The 12,817-nt window shown below is 48.5% G+C and overlaps 1 protein-coding gene across 1 annotated transcript in view; it reads left to right on the plus strand.

The window, feature by feature from the left end:
* The window catches only part of selenon (selenoprotein N), a 45,122-nt gene that overhangs the window by 12,618 nt on the left and 19,687 nt on the right, over positions 1-12,817 (plus strand). The window contains exons 5-7 of the mRNA XM_072246629.1: positions 5,876-6,000; positions 8,022-8,159; positions 9,876-9,957. Of these exons, the coding sequence (XP_072102730.1) occupies positions 5,876-6,000; positions 8,022-8,159; positions 9,876-9,957 (345 nt within the window). The remainder of the gene's footprint in view (positions 1-5,875; positions 6,001-8,021; positions 8,160-9,875; positions 9,958-12,817) is intronic.

A 12,817-nucleotide genomic window follows, 5' to 3' on the forward strand; every position in this document is an offset into this window, starting at 1 on the left:
GGTGACATATATATATGTACTTTGATAATAAAATTTACTTTGAATTTTGAATGTTTTGAACTGTGAAATCCATTATCCCGGGTAAATTCATTGGCAATGGATTTACCACTGGTTTATCTATTAAAATTGGATTCACCACTGGTTAATCTATTGGATTTACCACTGGTTATCTATCAGCATTGGTAATTCCATTAGCCCTGGCGGAAACTCCAGGGAATTCATTCTGGGAATAAGGCTCGACGGTGACTCCATTGGCATCGGCAGAAGTAGGATTACTGGCAAAGCAGAAGGTGACATCTGTTCAGCCTGTTTGTGTCCTTTTGGAGGGCCTGGTTTGAGCCCCAGGGCCTCGTAGGGACAGAGGTAGGTGTTCATATTTACAAAACCCACACTGTGCAAAGAAACTTGCATTTGAATCTCAAACAAGAGAAAAATCTGCAGATGCTTGAAATCCAAACAACACGCCCACAGTGCTGGAGGGACTCAGCTATGGAAAAGAGTACGGTCGGTGTTTCGGGCTGAGGCCTTTCAGCAGGGCTGGAGAAAAAAAAGGATGAGTAGATTTAAAAGGTGGAGGGAGGGAAGGGTGATAGCTGAAACCAGGAGAGGAGGAGGGGGTGAAGTAAAGAGCTGAGAAGTTGTTCGGTGAAAGAGATACAGGGCAGAGAAGGGGGAATCTAATAGCAGAGGACCAAAGGCCATGGAAGAAGGAAAATGGGGTAGAGCACCAGAGGGAGGCGATGGGCAGGCAAGGAGATAGGTGAGAGAGGGAAGAGGGGATGGGAAATGGTGAGGGGGGGGGGGTTACCAGAAGTTTGAGAAATCGATGTTCATGCCAAAAGGTTGGAGGCTACCCAGATGGAATACCCCCCATTTTCCCTCTCCTTATCCCCTTGCTTGCCCATCGCCCCCCTCTGGTGCTCCTCCCCCTTTTCTTCCCCCCCAACCCTTTTCTTTCTTCCATGGCCTTCTGTCCTCTCCAAAGAGATTCCCCCTTCTCCAGCCCTATATCTCTTTCACCAATCAACTTCCCAGCTCTTTACTTCAGTCACACTCCTTCCCGTTTCACTCATCACTTTGTGTTCCTCCTTCCCCTCTCTCCACCTTTTCAATCCACTCCTCAGCTTTTTTTCCCTCTGGTTCTGCTGAAGGGTTTCGGCCTGAAATGCCGACTGTCCTCTTTTCCATTGATGCTGTCCGGCCTGCTGAGTTCCTCCGGTATTTTGTGTGTGTGTGTTCGAATCTCAAATGTGGGAGGCAGCTGTTTGCCCGAGTTCCCTGTTATTGTAGACCAGAAATAATTTATTTTTTTGCTGCCTGTTGTGTTACTGGCGATGTCAGGGCTTCCTTCATCAGGTCAGTAGCTTCCTCTGGGTTTTCACTACTGTCAGTCATGCAAGTCCCGGGTGGAGACTCAGGAATACCGTCACACTCAGATGTAGAAGGATTCTTCACTGCTGTTTCCATAACAACTTCATTTTACCAGTCAGGGTCGTTAGCCCTGAGCTGAACCCCTGAACCTGGAGGACTGGTGGACCACTCTTAGTCTGGCCTCTACCCTTTGACCTGTTTGGCATGGGTGACCCTACCAAGAGCCAAAGCATAAAGCCCTGACTCCAGCCAACATCGCTGTCCAGGTCACTGAGGCACAAAGCCTCCAAACCCAACAATGATGTTGTGGTCCTGTTGGAGGATTCAAAATAAAACATCAAATTATTTCGAAGACAAGGTCTTCTAAAAATCCATAGAGCGGAAAAATTGGTATCTACCAACATGGGGTCTCGGCCCGAAACATTGACTGTTTCTTCATTTCCATAGATGCTGCCAGGCCTGCTGAGTTCCTCTAGCATTGTGTGTGCATGTGTGTTGACTTGGATTTCTAGCATCCACAGATTTTCTTGTGTTTCTGCCTCGGTCCAAACCCACTCCTTAGGATAATCCCTCAGTTACTGGGCTGGCTCACCTCTCAGGCAGAAGGTGTGGGTTAGAATCCCACTGGATCACATAAACTCGCAAGCAACTCCATTAGTGAAGGGAGTCGGTGGTGCTGTCCTCTGGATGAGAACTTTAACCCAAGGCCTTGCGTACTCTGTCAGGTGACGTTAGAGATCCCTCAGCCCTGTTTAAGAAAGAGTGTGGCAGTCCCCCCACTCTCAGAGAAATGTCACGTTGCTGCTTGTGGGATCTTGCTTTGTCTGATTTGGCTGTGCCCTTTCTGTCGGGCAAAGGCCACGCTTCAAAATATTCGTTAGCTGTAAAGACCTTTCACTTCTACTTTCCCAGGGTCGAAATTTTTGGTCTCTTTATTTAAGAAAGGACGTGCTGACGTTGGAGAGGGTACAGAGAAGATTCACTAGAATGATTCCGGGAATGAGAGGGTTAACATATGAGGAACGTTTGTCTGCTCTTGGACTATTCCTTGGAGTTTAGAAGAATGAGGGGAGACCCCATAGAAACATTTCGAATGTTGAAAGGCATGGACAGAGTGGATGTGGCAAAGTTATTTCCCATGATGGGGGAGTCTAGTATGAGAGAGCATGACTTAAGGATTGAAGGGCGCCCTTTCAGAACAGAAATGCGAAGAAATTTTTTTAGTCAGAGGGTGGTGAATCCATGGAATTTGTTGCCACGGGCAGCAGTGGAGGCCGAGTCATTGGGTGTCTTTAAGGCAGAGATTGATAGGTATCTGAGTAGCCAGGGCATCAAAGGTTATGGTGAAAAGGTGGGGGAGTGGGACTAAGTGGGAGAATGGATCAGCTCATGATATAATGGCAGAGCAGACTCGATGGGCCGAATGGCCGACTTCTGCTCCTTTGTCTTATGGTCTTATGGAAATGGCAAATACTGGTGAGCCTGAGGTTGAGAGAGCGAAGTTCAAAGGTCATTTGTGGGGCAAGAGCGTGGCGAGTGTCTGGAGGTGTCCAGGAGGCTATCAGATAGGCAGAGGTTCAGTGAATGTGGATATTGTGTAGTCAGGTGGGGGTAGCTGAGTCGGCTTTTAATTTCTAGTTTAATTAGTTTGGTACGTTGTAAAAATAAAGTTGTTGTTCCTCTCCGCCTTCTGGCACAACAGGCGACAATCTTACCGGTTCTTTGGCATTTGTCTGTTTTTCCTTGAGGCCGAGTGGCCAGCTCGCAGGATGGAAAGCGTGTAAGGAACCGGCCGGATTTGAACCCATAAACATAGGGATTAGCTTTATTTGTCATACGTGCACCAAGGCGTACAGCAAGATGTACCGTGTGCGTCAGTGACCACCGGCGCAGTCTGAGGATGTGGGCTGGGGGCAGCCCGCAAGGGTCGCCGTGCTCCTGGCAGCAACGTAGCTCACCCACAATTTACCACCCAGCCCGCCTCAGGGATGTGGGAGGAAACCGGAGCACCCGGAGGAAACCCACGCAGTCACAGGGAGAACGTACAGACTCCTTACGGGCAGTGGTGGGAATTGAACTTGGGTCACTGGCGCTGTAATAACGTTGTGCTAAACGTGCCGCCATTGTGGGCTGAAGGGCCTGTTTACTGTGTTCTATGTACGTTGTTAACTAACTTCCAAAAAGTACTTTAAATCAATACTTAGTGAAAACTCTTCATGTCTTTGTTCCTGATTATGATGAGGACATTGTCTTGTGATCAAGGAGGCACTGAAGTTCCAGAGAAGGAATGCTGTTCCTTTGTCTCGGGCAGCTGTGTTGTGTGTGTCTGTGTGTTGGCACAGGGTTTGTTGAAAGTTCAAAGTATGTATACTATGCACCAGGGGTCCCCCAACTTTTTTTGCACCGCGGACCGGTTTAATATTGACAATATTCTTGCGGACCGGCCGACTGGTGGGGGGGGAGGTTGTTCAAGTGGGGTTAAACTCACCTCAACATGTCTTTTACAGCAACACACATCAAAGTTGCTGGTGAACGCAGCAGGCCAGGCAGCATCTCTAGGAAGAGGTACAGTCGACGTTTCAGGCTGAGACCCTTCGTCAGGACTAACTGAAGGAAGAGCTAGTAAGAGATTTGAAAGTGGGAGGGGGAGGGGGAGATCCAAAATTCTAGGAGAAGACAGGAACGTCGACTGTACCTCTTCCTAGAGATGCTGCCTGGCCTGCTGCGTTCACCAGCAACTTTGATGTGTGTTGCTTGAATTTCCAGCATCTGCAGAATTCCTGTTGCTTATGTCTTTTACAGTTAGGGTTGCCAACTTTCTCACTCCCAAATAAGGGACAAAAGTAGCAGTCAAATCCCAGGACACTTTACCCCAGGAAAGACTACCTTGACCATGATGCCTTGCGCGGGCACCTGTCTGCGCATACGTGCCGTGCACATGTGCGTACATGCCGATCTTTTCCCCCACAAATCGGTTTTTCCTTCATCTTTCTGACTACACTGTACATACATTATTTCTACTTTATATAGGCTGTGTATTTATCATATCATTCCTGCTTTTACTATATTAGTGTTATTTATTTTTGGTTTTATATGTTATTTGGTATGATCTGTTAGGTTAATTTTTGGGTCTGGGAACGCTCAAAAATTTTTCCCATATAAATTAATGGTAATTGCTTCTTCGCTTCACGCTACTTTGGCACGAAAGGTTTCATAGGAACGCTCTACCTTAGCGGGGAAATACGGGACAAACCAATTTAGCCCCATATACGGGATGTCCCAGCTAATACGGGACAGTTGGCAACCCTATGTTCAAGTTCAACAGTGCGTGACAGGGAATGAGGAAAGGTGCAGCTGACTCATATCGTTCCCTCACGGCCCGGTAGCGCATGCTTTGCAGCCCGGTACTGGTCCGCAGCCCAGTGGTTGGGGACCGCTGCTATATACAACCTTGAGATTTGTCTCCTTACAGGCAGCCATGAAACAAAGAAACCCAATAGAAATCCCATTTCTAAAAAAAGACCGTCATTCACCCAAAGTGCAGGGGGAAAAAACCATGCAAACAATAAAAGTCAGCAAATAAGATTCAGAACTGAAGTTCACGAAAGTGAAACCACAGTCACAAAGCCAGTTGTCACTGCAGCCGATTCAGGAGCACGTTAGTTGCAGGCCACGGCCTCAGTTCAATGCAGAAACGAGTAAACCTCACGGGGTGGTGAGCTATACTAGACCGTCCATCACCTCCGGACCCAGCACACTGACCTGTTCAATCTGGCCTGGTGTTTAAACCGTCCAAACCTTGGGCTATTCTTTGCTCTTGGACTTGGGCCCTACCACTTCAATATGCCCTTGGGTTCAGGCCGTGCCGCCTTGATTTGGCCCGTACCCAACCTTTCCAATTTGGTCTGGCACTTAAATCGATCAAATTTGGGTCTTTCTTCAACCCTGGGCCTGGGTTGGGCCCCACTACCTCAACTCTGTATTGTCTCCGCTCGCCTCAGTTCTGCTGTATTGAGTCGCCTCCAAGTCCTCTCCAGCAATGGCCAAACACTGGGTTATCCCTTGCTCTCAGGCCTGGGCCCTGCCGTCTCAATTCAGCCCCTACCTGACTTTTTCAATCTGGCACGGTTCTTATATCATCCAAACAATGGGTTGTTCCTTGCTGGGGCCCCGCAGCCTCGACTCTGCCTCACCTCGCCTCAGTTCTGCTGCATTGAATCCCCTCCCAAGTCGGCTCCAGCAACAGCCAGGCATTGGTTCATTCCCCGGCCTCGGGCCCGTAACCGCCACGCCGCAGCCTTTCCGCACCTTCGAGACTTCAGTTCACACCATAAAAATGCCGGGTCGTGCAGGTGGTTCAAAAGCTCGACTCCGAAAGGGAAGTTGCAGGCTGTTGGTTGCAGTGATCGTGTCCGAGGGAGAGTGTGGTTAATACAGTAGTTTTTTGTTTTGCTTGCTACCAGCAAGTCGTCGCATCGCCTCAGAGTGTCTCCTTTTTAAGCAGGTCCTTATTCATAAACTCCTTGGCATGTTCCACCCTCGGCCCTTTGTGAAGACGCGATTCGCTCCACAGGGAGCAGTGGCCTGTATCCGAGCCGTCAGCGACTTCTACTATGACATCGTGTTCCGGTGGGTACAATTCCTCTGTTAGTTAGCTCTTCGCTTGTTTATCCCTGTGCTCAGGTGTGAGCAGAGTGTGCTTGGGATTGTGAAACATGGAGCCACCTTGGGGAGACGTGGGTGCAGCTGCTAGAGCTGCTGCCTCACAGGTCAAATGACCCGACCTCTGACCCAATCCCTGACCTCTGACCCAATCCTTGACTCCTGACCTCTGACCCAATCCTTGATCCTTGACCTCTGACCCCAATCCTCCTCCAACCTCTATCCTGGCCTCCGATGCTGCCTGTTCTGGAATTTTCCACATGGGTCTCTTCCAGGTTCTCGGTTTCCTCCCACACCCGAAGACACAGGTTGATAGACCAATTGGCCGCTGTAAGTTGCCCCGAGGGTGTAAGTGACTGGTAGAGGGATGGGGAAAGACCCTTCATAAATTGGGGGAACGTTTTGCCAAGCACCTCCGCTCCATCTGCCAAAAGCGGAACTTCCTGGTGGCCAAACATTTTAATTGCCATTCCCATTCTAGTTCTGACACGTCAGTCCACGGCCTCCTCTTGTGTCAAGATGAGGCCACCCTCAGGGTGCAGGAGCAACACCTTATATTCCGTCTGGGTAGCCTCCAACCTGATGGCATGAACATTGATTTCTCCTTCTGGTAAAAAAAAATCCCTCCTTTTCTATTCTCCACCCTGAGCTCTTACCTCTTCTCACCTGCCTATCCCCTCTCCTTGGTTCCCCTCCTCTTTCCCTTTCTCCTCTCCTATCAGATATCTTCCTCTCCAGTCCTTGACCTTTCCCACCCACCTGGCTTCACCTATCAACTTCTAGCTAGCAACACACATCAAAGTTGCTGGTGAACGCAGCAGGCCAGGCAGCATCTCTGGGAAGAAGTACAGTCGACGTTTCGGGCCGAGACCCTTCATCAGGACACGATGAAGGGTCTCGGCCGGAAACGGCGACTGTACCTCTTCCCACAGATGCTGCCTGGCCTGCTGCGTTCACCAGCAACTTTGATGTGTGTTGCTTGAATTTCCAGCATCTGCAGATTTCCTCGTGTGAACTTCTAGCTATCCTCCTTGCACTTTCCCTAGCTTTTTATGCTGGCATCTTCCTCCTCTGTTTCCAATCCTGAAGAAGGGTCTCGGCCTGAAGCATCGACTGTTTATTCATTTTCGTAGATACTGCCTGACCTGCTGAGTTCCTCCAGCATTTTGTGTGCGTTGCTTGGAATAAAATGGGATTAGTACTGGAGTGGTGTCATTGGCCTCACTGGACTCAAGGGGGCTCTGCTGCTCCACTGCAAGGTGCCTGCCCTGAAGAAGTTGGAGTTCAATGAGACCCTCCCTCACTGCTCCCCCTCTGTGATCTCGGCTGCTCCCCGTCTTCCAGGCCGGTGATCTTTCAGGCCGCCTTTCTGCACCTGCTGCTGTAAATGTCCTCAGTGGAGGGAAATTCACTTCCACAGATGCTCTGGGCTGTCCGTGCCACTCTCTGCAGTGCCCAGCGATCAAGGTCGGTGCAGTTCCCGTCCCAGCCGGTGAAAGAGTCAGTCAGTATGCTCTCAATAGTGCTCCTGTAGGAGGTTGTGACGAACTTCTTCAGTTGCCTGAGGTGGAAGAGACGCTGTCGTGTTTTTTTTGCCGCACAGCCTGTGCGTACAGCCCAGGTGAGATCTTCGGTGATGTGTATACCGAGGAACTTGAAATTACTCACCCTCTCAACTGCAGTTCCATCGGGGGTGAGCCTGTCTCCGTTCCTCCTGTAAGCCATGATCAGCTGTAATGTTTTTTGAACATTGAGATTGAGATTGTATGGAAGGTTGGATTATTTATGGTAATTGGGATTTCCGCTGTCAACTGTGCATGAGCGGAAACCCCTTCACCCCCCACCCCCAGTTTCAACATGCAGAAAGTTTAATTCTTGAAACTGACACGGTGACGTTGGTTTTACTGATTAATGAGTGTCCACGGTGACCGTATCTTGCGAGCGGTGGCCATCAGTTTAACTGACTGGGAGTTGCGATTGTGTTTCAGGATCCACGGAGAATTTCAGCTGAACGAGCCTCCAGATTTCCCCTTCTGGTTCACACCAGGACAGTTCACTGGGCATGTCACCCTCTCCAAGGATGCCTCGCACGTTCGAGACTTCTGGATGTATGTTCCCAATGGCAGGTTGGTGTAATTTCTCTCTCAGGTTTGTTTCTCGGTAAGATAGCAATGGGCACTCTCCAGAAGTCCCACCGCTTGTCATCACACTGCGGGGAAGCTGGCCATTCAGCCCAACACATCCATGCTGAGGAGGCATTTGTCCATATCAATCCCATCTTGGCCTGTAGCCCGTGTGCCTACTGAATTTGTGTAGGATTGGTGCAGGAACTGAAATAACTTTTTCTTAAACCGTTATCCACAAACACATGTGCATCCCTCATTTCCTTAATCGTTAAAGGGCTGGTCAGATATGCGTGTAACTCTTGCTTCGGCTAGTGGCTTAATATAGGGAGTGATAGCCCCTGGTCTGGCCAAACTTAAGAATTTATCTCGTTTGGGTGGATGCTGCGCGATGTGTCCCCTGTTACAAATCAGTACCCAAAAATAACAAATATTACACAATATGCGATTAAACGATTGAGCTTTATAATTCTTACTTTGACTATATGGTTAGTAAAGAAAACAAAAAGAAAGAAAAAGGGCCCACTCGCAGGAAACAGTCTATTGCACAATGATGGAGCTCACTGATAAGCCAATCACCCACCATCGATCTCCTCCGATCATCGCTGCCCTTCGGACCCTCGCTCCAAGTCCATTCTGTCTGGCGGTCTACTAACTCTCTCCATTCACGTCTTCTCTCCTCATCTCTGCCCAGCAAAAGACCGCGAAAATCTCTCTTCCAGACTCACAGGAAAGAACATTCGATAGCCCCCGCATTCCAAAACCCCGTTATCCCTAGTCATAACTCAAACATTGCTGCTACAGAGAAACCATTACATTACTTTACTTTATACTTTATTGTCGCCATTGATATTAGAGCGTACAATCATCACAGCGATATTTGATTCTGCTCTTCGTGCTCCCTGGAGTACAACTCGATAGTAAATATTAAAAATTTAAGTTATAAATCATAAATAGAAAATAGAAAAATGGAAAGTAAGGTAGTGCAAAAAAACCGAGAGGCAGGTCCGGATATTTGGAGGGTACGGCCCAGATCCGGGTCAGGATCCGTTCAGCAGTCTTATCACAGTTGGAAGGAAGCTGTTCCCAAATCTGGCCGTACGGGTCTTCAAGCTCCTGAGCCTTCTCCCAGAGGGAAGAGGGACGAAAAGTGTGTTGGCTGGGTGAGTCGTGTCCTTGATTAGCAGTGAAACCTTACAGCAAGTTACATGCATACACCGGACTGGCTGTAAAGTGCCCTCTAAAGACATTGAAGTGCTGTACAGTACAGCTCAGAATCAGAATCAGGTTTAATATCACTGGAATATGTCGTGAAATTTGTTGTTTTACTGCAGCAGTACATACGAATAAAAGCGCTATAAATTACAATAAGAAATGTATATAAAAGTCAAATTAAAATAAGTACTGCAAAAAAATACAAGGTTGTGTTCATGGGTTCAATGTCCATTCAGAAATCAGATGGCGGAGGGGAAGAAGCTGTTCTGAATCCTTGAGTGTGTGTCTTCAGGCTCCTGTACCTCCTTCATGATGGTAGCAATGAGAAGAGGGCCTGTCCTGGGTAATGAGGGTCCTTTCTGAGGCATCGACTTTCGAAGATGTCCTCGTTGCTGTGGAGGCTACCGCCCATGATGGAGTTGGCGGAGCTCACAACTTAGCTGCAGGTTTTTATTTTCCCCCGACCCTGCGCAGTAAATGGCTTATGTTTGTGATCCTGGCCAGGTCTCTGAACGTGGACATGGAGTGGCTGTACGGGACGGGCGACAGCGGAAACATGGAAGTGGACATAGGTTACCTGCCCCAGGTGCGCTCTCGTGGCCAGGTTGGACAGTGGTTCAGTGGACAATGAAGTAAATCTCTCTGAATGAGGTTGGACCTTTTTCCATTAGAGTGTAAAGAGTATGACCTATGAGGTGTATAAAGTTATGAGGAGCACGGACAGGATGAATGCGCCGGTTAGGGAATCAAGAATTAGTGAACATGGGTTTAAGGTAAGAGGGGAGAGATATCACAGGAATCCGAGAGGTAATTTTATTTTTTTGCCCAGAGGGTGGTCTGCATATGGAACCGGCTGTCAGTGGTTGGAGCAGTTACAATTACGAGCTTTAAAAGGCACCCTACCAGCCGGCCAGTGGTGCAATGGTGAGCGGTCCTGGGTTCGAATCCCCCAGCTGCCTTCTCGCTTTCCATCTGTGCTGGGTTGAGCGTCAGGTTAGCAACTTGGCCTCGTAAAAAAACCCCACAAAAGTGCAAAGGAAATGGTGAGGTTGCCGCCCGATGCGCCACAAGGCACGGAAAGGGACAACGAGGTACTCTACTGCCCGTTACACTGCCAGCGTTTAGGGCAGCAATGAAGGTCCTCCATCTCTGGTGGTGGTCAGGGCTTCCTTCATCGTGTCGGTAGCTCGGTTTTCACTACTGTCTGTCATATAAGTTCTGGGTGGAGACTCAGGAATACCGTCACACTCAGATGGAGAAGGATTCTTCATTGCTGTTTCCATAACAATTCTGTTTGACCAGTCAGGATTGTTAGCCCTGAGCTGAACCCCCAGACCTGGAGGACTGGTGGACCACTCTTAGTCTGGCTTCTACCCTTTGACCTGTTTGGCATGGGTGACCCTACCAAACCAGAGTTCTCACTCCAGCCAGCATAGCTCTCCAGGTCATTGAGGCACACAAGCCTCCAAACACTACGACGCGGTTGCCATCCTCTTGGAGGACTTGGGTACATGGAGAGGAAAGATTTAGATGGATATGGGCCAAATGCAGAGAAATGGGTCCAGCTTGATCTGGAATCTCAGCTGGTCTTTCTGTGCTGTATGACTGTTGATGTTCCCTATAGGAAGACCAATAGACAGCAGAAACAGAGTTAAAATGGATAGATCGATAGATAATTTATTTATCCCAAAGGAAATTACAGTGTCACAGTAGCATTACAAGTACACAAATATATAAATATTAGAAGAGAAATAGAAAGAATAAAAAAAAGTTAATTCAAACAGTCTAACAGGAGGGTGAATCACTTCCCCACCTAAAGGTTGACTCATTATAGAATCTAATGGCCGAGGGTAAGAATGGCCTCATATAATGTTCTTTGGAGCAGCGCAGTTGTCTTAGTCTATTACTAAAAGTGCTCCTCTGTTCAGCCAAGGTGGCATGCAAAGGGTGAGAAACATTGTCCAGAATTGCCAGGGCTTTCCACAGGGTCCTTTGTTCTACCACAGCCGCCAGTGTGTCCAGTCTGACGCCTATAACTGAACCAGCCTTTCTAATCAGTTTATTGAGCCTGTTGGCATCACCCGTATTGATGCCGTTGCCCCAGCACAACACCACATAGAAGATTGTATGGGCGATAACAGACTGGTGGAACATGTGAAGGAGAGGCCGGCACACTCCAAAGGACCTCAGTCTCGTCAGGAAGTAGAGGTGATTCTGGTCCTCCTTGTACACAGCCTCTGTGTTGGTGCTCCAAGTAAATTTCCTGTTGGGAATGTCAGCAGTCATACAGCACAGACCTTGTTCTCCCTGGACTCGATGTCCAGAAGAACACAAGAAGACAGAAGCAGGTGTTACCCACCTGGCCCTGTTACATCTGCCCCAACGTTCACTGTGATCACGGCTGGTGACCCCCACACCAGAAACTCTGCTAACCTTGTAAAGGTCGGCTGGCTGGCAGTAGGCAAAGAGTGGGACTAAAAGGGAGCCTTTTCTGGTTGACTGCCCGTGACCAGCGGTGTTCCACCAGGGTTGGTGTTGGAACCACTTCATTTTGTGTCACATGTCAATGATCTGGATGACGGATTTGATGGTTTTGTGGCCAGGGTTAGACCATAAGACATAGGAGCAAAATTAGGCCATTCAGCCCATCAAGTCTGCACTACCATTCAATTATGGCTGATTTACTATCCCTTTCAACACCATTCTCCTGCGTTTTCCCATAATCTTTGATGCTCTAACCTATCAACCTTTGCTTTAAATAAAGCCAATGACTTGGCCTCCACAGCCTTCTGAGGCAATGAATTATATGGATTCACCATCTTCTGGCTAAAGAAATTCCTCTTAATCTCCGTTCTAAAGGGATGTCCTTATATTCTGAGGCAGTTTCCTCTGGTCCTAGACTCCTCCACTATTGGACACATCCTGTCCACGTCCACTATCTAGGCCTTTCAATTTTCAATAGGTTTCAATGAGATGTCCTCTCACTCTTCTAAACTCCAACAAGTACAGGCCCAGAGCCATCAATCGTGCCTCGTGTTAACCCTTTCATTGCCTGAGGCCTTCCGTTGGTTGGGATCGACCATGGATATTGCGTCCTAGTTGTCTACGTGATACGCAAGGGTGGTACAATATGGAGAGCAAGCTGTTGCCCGTGCTGTAGGCTCCCCTACCCCATGCAGCTGAAGCATCCAAAGGAAAGGCAGAGACTGATACAGTTCGGCACCAGTGGTGTCGCGGGAGAGTTAAACTCAATGTTGGACTACCTTAGAAACTCCAGCTCTGGGTGTTTCCTTCGGGGTTTACACCCAAAGCCTTCCCCAGGAGAGGGTATAGCCGCAAGGCAGCGGAGGTTTCAAATCTCCTAGATGAGCTGACAAACCTCACCTTCCCAAATCAGGGGGACAAGGAAATGGCGGAGTTTGGTGTTTGTCTGCACTGTGGAATAC

Source organism: Mobula birostris, chromosome 29 (assembly GCF_030028105.1).
Source record: "Mobula birostris isolate sMobBir1 chromosome 29, sMobBir1.hap1, whole genome shotgun sequence".
Lineage (NCBI taxonomy): Eukaryota > Metazoa > Chordata > Chondrichthyes > Myliobatiformes > Myliobatidae > Mobula > Mobula birostris.